This window comes from Aotus nancymaae, unplaced genomic scaffold (genome assembly GCF_030222135.1).
Source record: "Aotus nancymaae isolate 86718 unplaced genomic scaffold, 86718_ANA_hifiasm-v0.15.2.pri h1tg000057l, whole genome shotgun sequence".
In the NCBI taxonomy this organism is placed as follows: domain Eukaryota; kingdom Metazoa; phylum Chordata; class Mammalia; order Primates; family Aotidae; genus Aotus; species Aotus nancymaae.
Genome location: NW_026988471.1, coordinates 42,213,097 through 42,229,448, shown reverse-complemented (window position 1 = coordinate 42,229,448; position 16,352 = coordinate 42,213,097). Strand labels below are relative to the sequence as shown.

The following is a 16,352-nucleotide window of genomic DNA, read 5'->3' as shown; positions in this document are numbered from 1 at the left end:
ATAAATAAATAAATAAAATGAAATGAAATGAAAAATAAATACTTTATTTCATTGTTAGTTACAATAGTAACTAATAATGAAATAGAGCAATTATAGCAGTATACTATAATAAAAGTTAAGAGAGTGTGCTTTTTCTGTCTCTCTCTCAGTATCTCTCTATATATCTAAATATCTGATGACACTCAGTTTAAAACTTCCGAATTGTTTACTTCTGGAATTTTCCGTTTAATATTTTTGAACCATATTTGACTGGGGAACTGAAACCAAGGATGAGGATATCCATGGTTTTGCTTTTTGTGATTTCAGTTACTAGTCACTGGCGATTCAAAAATATTAGGTGGAAAAACCAGAAAGAGACAGTTTATAAGTTTTAAATGGTATGTCATTCATCTCACTTTATCTTATCACATAGGCAGTTTATCTCACATGATAAAAATCTCACATCATCACAAGAAGTAGGGTGAGTACAGTATAAATTACTTAGAGAACTTTTATTACGATGTATTGCTGTAATTGTTCAAGTTTATTATTATTGTTAATCTCTTACTTTGCCTAATTTATAAATTAAACTTTATCACAGCTATGTATGTACAGGAAAAAACATAGTATATATATGGTTCAGTGATGTCCACAGTTTTAGGCATCCACTAGGGGTATGGAAATAGATTCCCTCAGTTAAGGGGGGACTACTGTAATGTTCCACTTCTTTAGCTAGATAGTAGATCCAGAAAGTATTTATTTTTCATTTCATTTCATTTTATTTATTTATTTTTTTTGAGGCAGAGTCTCGTTTTGTTGCCCAGGCTGGAGTGCAATAGTGCAATCTCGGCTCACTGCAACCTCTGCCTTCCTGGCTCAAGCAATTCTCCTACCTCAGCCTCCTGAGTAGCTGGGATTACCGGCATGCACCACCACGCCAAGCCAATTTTTGTATTTTTAGTAGAGACAGAGTTTCACCATGTTGCCCAGGCTAGTCTCAAACTCCTGACCTCAGGTAATCCACCCACTTATCCTCCCAAAGTGATGGGATTACAGGCATGAGCCACCATGCCCAGCCCAAAGTGCTTATGGCATTATTCTTTAAAGCTTACACACAGGGACCACTATACTACAGTTTACTCATGTTGTTGATGAATATGTGGCTGCTTTGCATATGCTTGTACCAGCCTTCTGATGCCCGTGTTCAAGAGTTTATCTAGGCCATTTACCTTGGAGTAACATTTTTGAGTCACTGGGTAAACACATCTCTGACTTTCAAGAAAATCCCAAATTATTTTTCAGAATTGTAGTAATTTTCATTTCCATCACCAGTGTCTGAAAGATTCAGTATGTGGGATTACCAGACTTACTAGTCTTTGCCAATTTGAAGGTGTAAAATAGTCTCTTGTTAACAGTTTAGCATCTTTTCTACTGTTTCTTGGCCACTAATGTTTATCTTCTCTGAATTGCATTTTGATTGGTGTGTCCATTTTTATATGGAGTTGTCTTTTAGTCAGTCATTCACTTGAGTTCTTTGTATATTCTGGATACTAATTATGTAATTCTTAGATATATGTATGCAAATGTTCTCCCCATTTGTGGCCTGTATTTTTATTTTTAATTTAAAAACTTTATTATGGGAATTTTCAACATATGTCAAAATGAAGAGAATAGTATGATATAGTTTGGATATCTGTCCCCACTCATATGTCATGTTGAATTGTAATCCCCAGTGCTGAAGGTGAGGCCTGTGGGAGGTGTTTGGATCATGGAGTCAGATCCCTTATGTTTGATGCTGTCTTTGTGAGAGTGAGTTCTTGCAAGATCTGGTCATTTAAAAGTGTGTGGTACTTCCCTCCCACACTGTGTCTCATTTGCCTCTGTTTTCACCGTGTTATGTGCCTGCTCCCCATTTTGCCTTCTGACATGATTGTAAGCTTCCTGAGGCCTCCCCAGAAACTGAGCAGATGCCAGCACTGTGCTTACTATAAAGACTCAGAACTATTAAGAAATTAAACCCAATCCCTCCCCTCCCCTCCCTCTCCTCCCCTTCCTTTCCTTTCCCTTTCCTTTTCCTTTCCCTTTCCTTTCCCTTTCCTTTCCCTTTCCCTCTCCTTTCCCTTTCCCTCTCCTTTCCCTTTCCCTCTCCTTTCCCTTTCCCTCTCCCCTCCCCCCTCCTCCCTCCCCCCTCTCCCCTCTCCCCTTTCCCCTCTCCCCTTTCCTTGTCTCACTCTGTCACCCAGGCTGGAGTGTAGTGGCATGACCTCAGCTCACTGCAGCCTCTACCTCCTGGGTTCAAGCGATTCTCCTGCCTCAGCCTCCTGAGTAGCTGAGACTACAGCTGCATACCACCACATCCGGCTAATTTTTGTATTTTTAGTAGAGACCATGTTAGCCAGGGTGGTCTCAATCTACTGACATCATGATCCACCCACCTTGGCCTCCTATAATGCTGGGATTACAGGCGTGAGCCACCGCGCCCCGCCAATGTCTTTTCTTTATAAATTACCCGGTGTCAGGTATTTCTTTGTAGCAATGCAAAAATGACCTAATACAAGTATAATTAACCCTGTGTATCTACCACTCAGATTCAGCAGTTATCTACATTTGCCAATCTTATTCATCCATTTCAAGTCTTAAAAATTATATTGTATTTATTTTTTATATGTTTATTAGAAATTTATATTTCTTTTGCAAATATCCCCTTGCCCACTTTTGGCAGTTGGCAGTTGTGTTTTTCTTACTGGTGTATAGGACCTCTTTATGAGACACGACTACTTGTTACAAATAGTTTGTCATGCAGATTTTAGGCACTTTAGGTGTCCTATGAGCTATCAGTGAGCTTTTCTACTGGTTTACAGAAGAACTTGAGACACTGTGGACAGGGTGGGAGAAAGGTGAGTGTTTCAACTCTGGCTTGTGTTTAAGTTTCTTAGTTTGTTACATTTCTGTTACTCAATAACAATTTATAATCTTCCCCTGATGTTGATTTATAAGTGAAACCTGGCGATTATGTGTGGAATAATGTTTTCTTTAGACAAGAGTATTTTGTTGGTAATATGTATCCTTCCTAATGTGTGATGCATTTAAAGTGATCTTGCTTTAAGTAATGCTAAGATTGATCAGTGTAGTCAAGTTGTGTCATCTTGATTCTTCCATTATAAAGTTTCCTATCAACCTTTTACCTAACCGTTCTAGCTTCCATTAATAATTATTGCTTGGACCCATTATTTTTATTAGGGGTTATAAAAAGGTTATTTCTATTATTTCTTTTCCATTTATTGACTGAAATCTTCTGCAAAAACAACTATCTTTAATTACTTGTTACTATGTAATACAATTTTTTTCAGGGAATAAAGGATAAATGCTTTTCCCCCTTTATTAATTTTCAAAGTATTAAGTTGCTGTCCTAGCACCTTCCAGTGGTGACTAGTAACATGAGCTTTTATGAAGTCACTACATTTTAATTTATTTGATGTGTTTCAGTCTGTCACAGTTGTTATTACTTTGATACTTAAAATGTCACATCGTAGGCCATTGTGGACCTGAAGTTCTCAAATTGCCCTCATTCCTTTCAGAATAGCCTCCTTGTCCAGAACATTGAAGGGTCTCAGATTTTACTCGCAAGCCAGTAAGTTAGCGTGGCACAGTTTCATAGATACTGGTAGAAGACATGAGAGACTTGGGGTCAGAGATGAAGGGCAGTGTGTTACAACAGTATCAATAGCCAGAGGATAAGCACTTTTGTGTCAGTGTCTTAAGTTCCAGTACTCACAGGGCAATGTGAAGAGGATAGATAATACCTGTACATGCAGTAAGTATCTTTATGGGAGGGGAACTCAGAGTTAGGGAACCTGAATCCTTTATAATGGGCAGTAAACATGTCTGCCTTTTGCTCCAGAGGGAGACACTGTAACTTCCAACACTGTTCATTATATAAACATCCTTGAATAGAGTCCAGAAAGTTCAGAACAAAGGGCAGTCAGTGCTTCACTTTGCAGTAGTGGCACAGTGGCAGTAACTCAGCTTGTCTCTCAGCAGCATCTGTCTCCCATTTCTGGTGAAAATTCTGGTGAATTTTCCCATGAAGAAATACATCACACTGTTGGCTCCTTTGATTAATCTAACTGATGAGTTGGTACCAAATCTAGTTTGTCTCATAGAACGTTTAATTAAGTTTACTACCAATAGGACAGCAAGCAGCAGGATGAGCTCAGCTTTCAGTATTGTCATCAACTATGCCTCTCAGCATCTCGGATCCAATCACTTGTACAAATCCCACAAACCAATAGTGTCTATGGTAGAAACCCAAATGGCTATCTTTTGAAGTTTTTGTATTGACCTTTCCATTTAGCCCAAGGTATTTATTAAGCCAGGTACAGCAGAACATATTAGCAGTTGTATAGACTTTATCTTAACCTGGATACAGTTAAATTGGAAGTCTAAGAAAATTTTTCATTTATATTATTATGACTTGCCCTATGAATTGAAGCAAACCTGAATAGCTTTTTGGGCTGAAGTGCTATCAGTGATTACCTCAGTTAATATCAGTTGATAAATTTTGTACCATGTTTTCAATTGAATGACCCTTATAGCAGGACCAACCAACCACAGGGTGTGCAAAAAAAATGAGTTGCTTATACCTCTGGGAAGCTTCTGTGAATAACTATGCATAACCTCATTTTGGAGAGCTCTTCATAGTCATCTTAGAGCTATATGATCTACTGGAGGTATTTCCTTAAACATTTGAAAGTTGCTTGCAACCACCCCTAAGGTGCAAATCACTGTGTTTTAGGGGGAGAGGTAATGCCTGTTTTCACAAAAGAAACAGAGTCCCAAGGACACACCTAATACCCCTGTAAAGAAAGCATTTGTTTAGTTTGGGGAGTTCCCTACATCAGTTGAGGAGCATATTTTGACAGTGCCTCCAATGTGGCCTAACAATCAGCTGGTAAACCTTAGTTTCTAGTTTAGTCCAAAGAATTTATTCTAGTCCTTGATTTTGGAGGGACTGCTTAAGTGCAGCCATTCCAACCTATCCTGTTTTGCCCACACCAACAGCTGAGTGGCATTCAGCTGTCCTTTGCAATGGTTGAGCTATGGCTACAGAAAAGGGAAGGGCATTCAGAGATACTGACAGGTGTTTTGCAAGGAAGGGTCAGGTGCTGGAGCCAAGGCTGTAACATACAGTTTCTGATAGACTCCTCAGTGAGGTTAAGGGGAAATAAATCAAGTTGTGCTTCAGGCCATCTGAGGGAGGATCCCAGACTCAGCAGCTGGTTAAATTTAATGTGCTCATGACAGTTTGGGGGAACAGCAGAGCATTTTCCTTGTGGGCAAGGCTCTAGGGACAATTTCAAAAAACAGACACCATTAACATTCTTCCTTTTATTGTACCTCCTGGGGTCTGAGATAGTCTCTTCCCAGGTGTCAAGATTATTCTCTCTACCTCCTCAAAATCAGTTGTTCCATTTCATTATTTCTAAGTTCATCTTTTTTCCAGTTGTTCCCTACTTGCAACCAGATCTTTTGTCTAGAATAGTCAGGTGCAAGAAGGACAAGGCATTTTTATAAATCTTACAGAGACCCTTTATGTATACATGGGCCACCTTAGGAATACTCAGTAAGCAGTGTACTCAAGCAAGCAGTCATTATCTTATGATTTAGGACCAGGTTAATCCTTTAGGAGAATCCAGATGGCTAAATAGAATTAAGTTGGAATTTCCTAGGGCCCTTTTGGCCAGGCTGCCACATGGAAGGTGTACTAACTAGGCTGCCTGGGTTTGTCATTAGGGGAAAGAAAGAAGCATCATGCCAGGAATGCTCAGGGCAGAATCCCAAATTTTCAAAAAAGGTAAAAAAAACTTCATGCATTTCTTTGTGGGTGTGGTGAGGGAGTGCGGCGGGGGGGGCGGGGGTGGGTGCAGGAGGATCTCACTCTGTAGCCCAGGCTGGAGTGCGGTGGCACAATCTTGGCTTACTGCAACCTCCACCTCCCGAGTTCAATCGATTCTCCTGCCTCAGCCTCCTAAGTAGCTGGGATTACAGGCACATGCTACCTCGCCCAGCTAATTTTTATATTTTTAGTGCAGACAGGATTTCACCATGTTGGCCAGGCTGGTCTGGAACTCCTGACCTCAAGTAGTCCACCTGCCTCGGCTTCCCAAAGTGCTGAGATTACAGGCATGAGCCACCACGCCCGGCTATTTCTTTATGCTGTTTTCAAACCTTGATGTCAATGGAATTTAATTTTTATATATGGTGGTAAAGCAGGAAAGGCTCCCTTGTCCCCTCGCAGGGTGTGTGATGGGAGTGTAGCTCGCTTCTTCAGCACTCCGCTGCTCAAACCTCCAGGGGTGCATACAGACAGGCAGGCTGTGGGTCTCCCACCCCACAGCAGTGTCTAGGAGTGAAAACAGCTGAAGCTCCAGTGGGCATGTGTTACAGGGTGCTCTTTTAGTTTAGCCGTCCATAGGCGACTTGTGTTAGCTCGATTAGACCCCCTTGCTTTATCACAAGGACAGAGGGCTTTCTGTATTCCAGGGTTCTTACCCTGGTATACTGGAGGAATTGGATCACATGTGGGCTTGGAGAATTAGTGCAGGGTTTTATTGAGTGGAAGTAGCTCTCAGCAGATGGGGGAGCCAGAAGGGAGATGGTTTTTCCCTGGGGTTGGGCCACTCAGCAGCCTGACTCCTCTCTGACTGCCCTGGCCAATCTCCAAGTTGTCCCACCAGTGGATGGCCTGCTGGTGTGCCAGCCTGCTGGTGCCTGTTGGTGTGCTCTTGACATCCAGCCACTTGTGTGTTCCTTTGTGGATGTGCCCCTCTTGACGTCCAGCTGCTTGTGTGCCTGCCTTCTAGGGTTTCGGGGGTTTATATAGGCACAGTATGGGGGCATGGTGGGCCAGACTGGTCTTGGGAAATGCAGCATTTGGGGGTGAAGGCAAGAGCGCCTGTCCTCACCTAGGTCCCTGGGCATAGGCCGGGGGTGGAGCCCTCACCAGGGACCCGCCTTTCTCCTCCCAGCACTTCCCTGCCCCCTTCCCGTATCAGTGGGAGATTGGGACCAATTGTAATTTTACCTGTGTGGATAATCAGTTACCACAGTACCTTTCTCTGTGATCTGCAGTATTAGCTCTTTCACAAATCAGGTTTTTGTACGTGTGTTAATATATGTCTGCTCCTGTGCCTTTTACTCTATTTTATTGGCTTACTTGTACCCACAGTCCCAATTACTTGAGTTTTATGGTATTTCTAGCTATCTGGGTGAGTCCTCCAACCTTGTTCTTCTTTAAGATTTTCTTTGCTACTCTTACTCTTGACCCTTGGTGTGTGTATTTCCATTTTAAAATCTACATCTTAGGGCGGAGCATGATGGCTCACACCTGTAATCCCAGCACTTTGGGAGGCTGAGGTGGGCCAGTTGTCTGAGGTTAGGAGTTGGAGACCAGCCTGGCCAACATGGCAAAACCCCGTCTCTACTGAAAATATAAAAAATTAGCCAGGTGTGGTGGTGTGCAACTGTAGTCCCAGCTACTCGGGAGGCTGAGGCACGAGAATCGCTTGAACCCAGGAGGTGGAGGTTGCAGTAAGCCAAAATTTTGCCACTGCACTCCAGCCTGGGCAACAGAGCAAGACTGTTTCAAAACAAATAAATAAAATAAAATAAATCAACTTCTCAGGTCACTTACAGACACACACACACACTTACTGCTTTTATTGGAATTGCATTGCATTTATAATCAATGGGGAGAATATCATCTTTCTAATATGAAATCCTCTATGAGCATAACACATCTCCTTTTTTTCCCCTGTTTGTTTGTTTTCTTGAGACTGAGTCTGGCTCTGTTTCTCAGGCTGGAGTGCAATGGTGCGATCTTAGCTCACTGCAGCCTCCGCCTCCCACGTTCGAGTTATTCTCCAGCCTCAGCCTCCAGAGTAGCTGGGATTACAGGTGCCCGCCACCATGCTTGGCTAATTTTTGTATTTTTAGTAGAGATGAAGTTTCACCATGTTGATCAGGCTGGTCTTGAACTCCTGACCTCAAGCAATCCACCTGCCTTGGCCTCCCAAAGTGCTGGGATTACAGGCGTGAGCCACATCTCCTTTTTAAGGCTTATCTTTTTTTTTTTTTTTTTTTTTAACAGAACACCTCCCTATTAAAAATATGAAATACCAATGTGGAAACAAAAGGACCTTGACCTCTATCTCATACTATACACAAAAATTAATTTAAAATGGATCATAGACCTCAGTGTAAAAGCTAAAACCATAAAGCTTCTAGAAGAAAACATAGGATATCTTCTTATGTACGTGGGTAGAGGTTTCTTATGCCATAGAAAGCATGAATCATAAAAGAAAAATATTGATTAAATAGTGGACTTCTATCAAAAATTTTAAAATTCTGCTCATCAAAAGACGTTATCTAAAAAATAAGTTGTCAAACCACAGACTGGAAGAGGGTATATGACCAAGGAGAAGCAACCTATTAAAAATGAGCAAAAATATTTAAGAGCTACTTCACAAAAGGTCATACCATTGACCAAAGCACATGAAAAGTGCTCAACATCGTTAGTCATCAAGGAAATGCAAATCAGAATCACAGGAGACACTGCATACCCACAGGACGGCTATAAGGGAAGGAAAAACAAAACAACAGCAAATGTTGAAAAAAAGGTAGAAATTTCCATCAGAAATCTACCTTATTGTTGGGAGTGTTAAATGGTATAATTATTTTGGGAAACTGTCAGTTTCCTAAATGGTTAGACATGTTACAGTTTTATTATCAGATATTAATCCAGGAGAAATGAAAATATGTTCTTTAAAAGTCTAACATAAGAATTTTACGTCAGCTTTATTCATAATAGCAAAAAAAAGGTAAAGAACCCATGTCTGTCAGGAGGAGAATTAATAAACTTATAGATTCATATAATAGCATACTACTTAACAAAAAAAGAACCAGATTATATTGATAGGTCGAACAACATGGATAAATTTCATTAACTCTGTGCTGAGTGAAAAAAAGTGAGACAGAAAATGTATTATTAGATTTATAGGAAATTCTAGAATAGACAAAACCAAACTGTGATGATAGAAATCAAATCAGAGGTTCCTTTGTGGGGTGGAAGTTGGCTGAGAAAAGGGGCATGGGGGATCTTTATGGGATGATGGAAATTTTCTGAGTCTTCATAGGGGTGTGGATTACACGAATATGCATTTGTGGGCTGAATGGTACACTCAATCAGAGCATTTTGCTGTGTGTAAAAATGTTTTAGTTTTTAAAAAATGTGATATTCTGTATTACAATTAATAGGAACATAACATGTAGAGTTGATAAAAGTGGGTAGATTAGGGAATATTTACGTCACCCCTTCAGAGTAATTCTTTAATAGTTATGGAGACAGTATGTTCCTAAATGCTATATTTAGCTTGAGCTTTTTGGTCAGTGGTGCAGTCTGAGGAAATATTTTACTTTCATAGTTCAAGAGAAGTTTTTATAAAGATAGAAAAGATAATCCTTAGAAGTTCAGCAGGGATTGGATTTCCAGACCTTCACATGCCAAGACTGTACTTCTGATAATCGTACTCTAAACCAAGTGGTTCTCAGTCAGGGGCCATTTTGTCCCGTGACAAAATGGGTGTATTTTGCAATGTCTAATGACATTTTGATTGTCATGATTGTTGGGGAGGGATGTTGTGCACTGGCACCTAGTGGGTAGAAGCCATGGAAGCTGCTAAACATGTATAGGACACAATATATAGGACAGCCCCTTGAAACAAAGAGTTGTTTGGTCCAAAATGTAATTGGTGCCAGGGTTGAGAAAGCTTGGTCTAGACCTGCCCTTACCACTGAAGCTGAGTCAGTCTCAGTCAATCAGGTGTTGACTCTACTTATAGTCCAAATCAGTTATGGAAACTTGGAAACTTTACATATTTCTCCCCTGACAGAATATAATATCAAATATTTGTAAACATACATAATCTTAAATTTTGAGATAACAGTTCATGTATTAAGAGCACTTCAGAAATCAACATTATCTTTTATGTTGATTGTTAAACTCTTAAGATGCTGTAGATTCTGTTTTTAACTGTATTTAATTAAATGTCCAAACAAATGACCTTGTTATCTTCCTATTTTTAAAAAAAGGCTTTATTGTCAGATCAAAGGGAATAAATAATAATAACTCATCCTTTTTCCTCCTCCTTTCACAGAATGACAGGGAGAGAGTTTTTCTCTCGTTTCCCAGAACTCTATCCTTTTCTTCTCAAACAGTTGGAAACTGTAGCCAATACGGTAGACAGGTAAGAAGAGAATTGGGTGGGGCAAAATGAACTCATGGTCATATTAACTTAGTGATTGAGATTTTCCCTCTAGGCAACTGTTTTTAATAAAATTCTTCCTTTTTTAAAATTTTTTCCTTGAGACAGGGTCTTTCCCTGTCACCTCCAGGCTGGAGTACAGTAGTGGCTACTACACCCTACGCATTTTTGTATTTTTTGTAGAGATGGGGTTTTGTCATGTTTCCCAGGCTGGTCTCAAACTCCTCAGCTCAAGCTATCTGCCCACATCAGCCTACTCAAGTGCTGGGATTACAGGCATGAGGCACTGTGCATGGTCAGACTGCTTCCTTGTAATAAAATTAGCTTTTTTTAAAAAGCGCTTTTTTTATAATTATATCATGTTGCCTGGTTTTCTATAGTAGATTTGTACCTGAAAAGCTGTGTAAAATCTTGTCTTTATATTTTAAAAATCCTATTTTATGTTAAATTTTATCAAACTTAATTCCATTTTCCTTGTTATAGAAACTAAGAATCACATGGTGATTTCTTCTGTTATGAATAATTTTCATCCTATTATTTTAAAAAATCTGTGTTTACATATTGATTTTGCTTTATGCACACCTGTCTTTTTTTATTACTGACTTGTTACAACTTGCCATCGTGAAACTATAGCAATTAGCTGACTAAGATGATCACTTATATTCAGAAATTGTCTTGTTCTACCTTAGTGAAAGTGGCCAGTGTCGTTGGAAACAGAGAGCAAGCCATTAAGAGGACTTCCAGTTTTATAGTTCACCATTGTCTTCACACCAATATTCCCAGCACTCTAGGAGGCTGAAGCAGGCTGATCGCCTGAAGCCAGGAGTTTGAGATCAGCCTGGCCAACATGGCAAAAACCTGTCTCTATTTAAAATTGGCCGGGCGTGGCAGCTCACACCTGTAATCCTAACACTTTGGGAGGCCAAGGCAGGCAGATCATCTGAGATGAAGAGTTTGAGACCAACCTGGCCAACATAGTGAAACCCCGTCTCTGCTAAAAATTAAAAATTAGCTGGGTGTGGTGGCACACTCTTGTAATCCCAGCTACTCGGGAGGCTGAGGTAGGAGAATCACTTGAACAAGGGAGGTGGAGGTTGCAGTGAGCTGAGATCGTGCCACTGCACTGCAGCCTGGGCAACAGAGTGAGCAAGAAAAAAAAACAACCAAAAAAGCAAACAAACCAGAAAAATAAACCAGGTGTGGTGGTGTGCACCTGTAATCCCAGCTACTTGGGAAGCTAAGGCGGGAGAATTGCTTGAACCCAGGAGGCGGAGGTTGCAATGAGCCGAGATCACGCTGCTGTACTCCAGCCTGGGCGACAGAAAAAGACTTCGTCTCCCCCCACCCCAAAAAAATCACATTCTAATGCTGGTAGTAGTGGAATTTTTAGTATGGACATCTTAGAGCATGTGTTTTGTATTTTTCCTGTAATTTTACACGTGGTGTGAATGTGCACTTATTGTCTATAATTAAAAAATCAAATATTAATGAATTTTACTTCTGTTTATGATGCGTTTGCTCACATTAGTAGTTTATGCAAATGTGCTTTTCTGGCCTTTAGTGACTTCCTGTTCATACTTTTTTTTTGAGACTGAGTTTCGCTCTTGTTGCCCAGGCTGGACTGCAATGGCATGATCTTGGCTCACCACAACCTCCACCTCCCAGGTTCAAGTGATTCGCCTGCCTCAGCCTCCCGAGTAGCTGGGATTACAGGCGTGGGCCACCATGCCTGGCTAATTTTTTGTATTTTTAGGAGAGACGAGGTTTCTCCATGTTGGTCAGGCTGGTCTCAAACTCCCGATCTCAGGTGATCTGCCTGCCTTGGCCTCCCAAAGTGCTGGGATTACAGGTGTGAGCCACCACACCCAGCCCATGCTTTCTTAAATACATTTTGATGTTGAAAGTTTCACATTTCATGCTCTAGAACAGGCCCCTCTCTACTATAGGAGCAATTCTAATCAAAATAGCAGACTCTAATTATGCAAATGGTTAGCTTTGAGAAGAGGATCCTGTTCAAAAGCCCAATCCCCTGTTTTGCCAGTAATATTTTCTTATGATGCACATTAGGGAGATATGAAGTGAACATAGGAAAAAAAAAAAAAAAAGAAAAACTCTCCCCTTGATTGTAGAGTCTCACTTTATATACTTTTTTTTTTGTTTGTTTGTTTTTTTGAGATGGAGTCGCACTTTGTCACCCAGGCTGGAGTGTAATGGCCCAATCTTGGCTCACTGCAACCTCTACCTCCTGGGTTCAAGTGATTCTCCCACCTCATCCTCCCGAGTAGTTGGAATTAACAGGTGTGCACCACCACACCTGGCTTATTTTTTGTATTGGTAGAGGTGAGGTTTTACCATGTTGACCAGGCTGGTCTTGAACTCCTGACCTCACGTGATCCACCCGCTTCAGCCTCTCAAAGTGCTGGGATTACTGGTGTGAGCCACCACACCCGGCCATATATATAATCGTTTAATGAGAAAAATGTTTGAAGGAGGATTTCTTCACTACCTGAATGTGAAATTCTTTATGTGTAATAATTGTTTTCTCAGTGATACAGGAGAACCAAATCGTCATCCAAGCATGTTTCTCTTACTTTTGGTGTTGGAGAGACTCTACCCTTCCCCGATGGATGGCACTTCTTCTGCTCTCAGCATGGGACCTTTTGTTCCCTTCATTATGAGGTAACGTCATGCTGTCTGGAAATGGTGGGGGTGGGTGTGGAAGTTTTACAGGAATATTTTATCTTATTCTTATTTCAGAAACTATTTTATATATATGTATATATAACATATATATGTAACTATTTTACACACACACACACACACACACACACACACAGAACTTTGGGAGGGGTCTTGTGAAGGCAGAGGCCTGGGCCTTCTTGCTGTTGTCCCCAGAATTTCAGAGGAAGGTGCTTATATCATGGGTACAGGATCTCATTAGAACCTGTGTAAGTAATGTTTTCCTTGAGTCCTGTCTGCTCCAATGCAAGTGGTTGTATGTTGTTGATAGCAGATACTCCTTTTGAGAAACATAGCCCTATGTTTGCATTATTTCTGTGTTGAGCCTGGCCAGCACGGGACAGGCCCGGTTCTGGTATATATCTTCTGTCCATGGGTTCAAGAGGTCATCAGGACATCTGACTCTTCACTCCAAAGGAGTCTGCTAGATGGTGCAGTGGGTGGCATGTAAATGGCAATGTTGTGTGGCATGAATTCCCACTCACCTTCTCTTTCAAGCTTGTAGTACCTGAAAAAAGTCATGAATGTAGAGTATTCATGGAATAAAAGGATAACAGGTTTCTCTTCTTTTGGAGCCTATTACCACTTGTTGTGTTACATCTTTTCAGGCATTTGCCATCTTCTGATTACTTTGTTCATTTTGGATCAAAGGCCTAAATTTGTAGGCCTCCAAAAAGTATTAAAATTTTCTTATGAAACATTTCAGAAGCCTGTTGTATTAGTTAGCTCTTACCTTTCTGCTTACCTCTTGACAAAACAGTACCTTCATTTTTGTCTTCTACCAAAAATTGAAGTGGATTTAGAGCAGAAGGATAAGAATCCAAACTCAAGAGAGCATTACTTATTTATGTGTTGTCCTGGGTTCCACTTCCTTGTTTTGCAGAGCTGACTTATGCATTTTAATGTGAGAAACCATTAAACATGAGATTCTGGCATGTACTTGCTGGAACTATTTGTTTGCCCCAAGCCCTGGCTGTGGCTGTGTTATCTTTGATCACAGAGATGACTCATGCAGACTGGTTTTTGTTTCCTGATATACAAACTTACCAGTCCCCTTCATCAAGCATTTGGTGATTAATTTTAGGAATTTGGGTGGTAAATTTTACTTTCAGGGGCCTTAAAAATTGTTCTTTCATGAATAACTGGAAAGAACTAAGAAATGTTTTCAGAAAGTTGATGCAAGCAGGAAAGGCATGTTCACAGAATTGCAGTTTACATTAGAAACAGAGATTTGCTTTAGAACCTGTCTTCTGTCTTAAGAACTAACTTCTTCAGTTCAGGTACCTCAACATTGTGGAATTTGTGGAAGCTTTTTACTACTCAATCTGTTGTTCATTGCATCCTAGTAATAAGAAATTACTACATGGAAAGTACCTTTCCAAAATGTTGTTTAGTTTACATATAATCAGAATTCTGATATTACTCATTATATTCAAAGTATCTATTATAGAAAACAAATATTCCACTAATATAGAAGATTTAAAAATTGCTTTGAAGCCACTGTACTCAGGGCATCATTTATTAATCTCTAAAAATACAAAGTAAGAAGTTTGCAATCAGTCCCTTCTTCCAGTGAAAATGCTGCGGTTAGTAGTTGCTTTCTTCCAGTAAGTAAGGTGCTCTATGAAGTAAAGATTCATGTAGAAACCACCAATAGCAGAAGTGCCACAATTGATTCCTTAAGTTCAGAATCTTTAGGCTCTGATTTATTGAGTGCCCATCTGTGTTGTAGAACAGTGTTTCTTAAACCTCAAGATGTAAACATATCACTTGGCGATCATATAAATTCTGATTCATTAGACCTGGGGTGAGTCCTGAGAGTCTGACTTTCAGATGGTCTTCCAGGTAATGCCAGTGCTGCTGGTCTGTAGATCACAAACTTAGAATATGAAATTTAATACCATCACATACACAGAGATACACACACACACACACACACACACACACACACACACACAAATTTTAATAAGCTAGACAGTCGTAGGGTCATACTATATTTGGTTAGACAATTTAAAGAGTTTATTAAGAAGGAGATTTTGACCCAGGAATGCAGAAAACAAGAAAGAAAGTGTTCTGAGCAGAGAAGTCAGTAGGAAGTAGATCAACCTTTGTTGAGCCCTGTCTTTTTGCCAGATAGTGAACTGGGCATTTTGCTTACAGTGACTCTGAGAAGAGGTGTTATCACCCTCATTTGCCCGTTGAGGAAATTGAGGTTCAGAGAGCAAAGCAGTTGCAGAGCTAGAATTTGAACACAAGAGTGCAGGGCTTGTCAAAAGTATTAGATGTACTCTTTCTGTTATACCAAAATAACCTTTTATTTTGGTTGCCTTTTGAGTAGCCAGTAACTTAGCTACACTGAATAGGCCTATAGGGTCTGAAATTTACGCAACTGAGAGAGATGAAGAGCCTATATCCACAGTTGGTACATCTGAGTACATGCTGTCTTCTGGATATAGAAGTAATGTCTCTATCAATGATAGGATCTGTTCTTTATTTTGCTTTTCTGTAGGAAAAGTAGCTCATTGGAATGGTCAACCATGTGTGACTCATGGTGACAATTGCCTGGGGTTATAGGATTGATTTGTGGCCAGATACAGACGAACCCTGGCTCTACTTTCTTGACCACCTTCTGTGGTAAAGTGGAAGGCCCTAGATTTAGTTAGTTTGGGGTTTTGCCAACCAACCACAGGGACAACCCATGCTACTCCAAAATGTTCACTGGGGAGGTAAACTATAAACATATTTTTTAAGAATAGTGAATATGATAAAACTGTATGCATTTGATTTACATGACCTCTGAGAAAATTATTCATGAAGAAAGTGAAAGATTGATCATAAAACCTATCATTCCAGGGCTTGTGATCATAAAACCTATCATTCCAGGGCTTGTGGAAGAGTGGGCTGTTTTGACTTGGGATAATAGCTAAAAAGATGGATGTATGTTTGCACAGTGGATCAGCAGTGTTTGATATTTGTTCCATTTTTAAGGATAATTTATATACTTGGAAGGGTTCTAATCAGGCTTATGGATACTCTGAGTTTGGCTAAAGAAAAAAATTTCAGTTTGTGGGAGTAGTGCAAAGGTTGCTTTGACTGCTAAAAGTGAATTGCACAATGAGAAGAAGATTAAAAGAGCCAACTACAGCTTTTTGTTTGCCTTTGACTTATATCTGCTTACCTGCTATTTCCTTCCTCTCTGTAAGGTATTTGTAAGTATTATTTGTAGTTTTAGTTGTTTATCCTGTGTTCAAGAGTATATCTAAGCTTATTTCTCTGTTGATTTTCTTCTTTGATTTAAGTCTTAGAAGTCAC

General features: G+C 40.1%; 1 protein-coding gene across 6 annotated transcripts in view; it reads left to right on the top strand.

Moving 5' to 3' along the window:
- Positions 1–16,352, top strand: part of THADA (THADA armadillo repeat containing) — a 357,394-nt gene that overhangs the window by 141,620 nt on the left and 199,422 nt on the right. For all 6 annotated transcript variants that reach the window (XM_064364035.1, XM_064364033.1, XM_064364034.1 and 3 more), the window contains exons 28-29: positions 10,194–10,283; positions 12,849–12,980. In XM_064364035.1, coding sequence (XP_064220105.1) covers positions 10,194–10,283; positions 12,849–12,980 — 222 coding nt within the window. The remainder of the gene's footprint in view (positions 1–10,193; positions 10,284–12,848; positions 12,981–16,352) is intronic.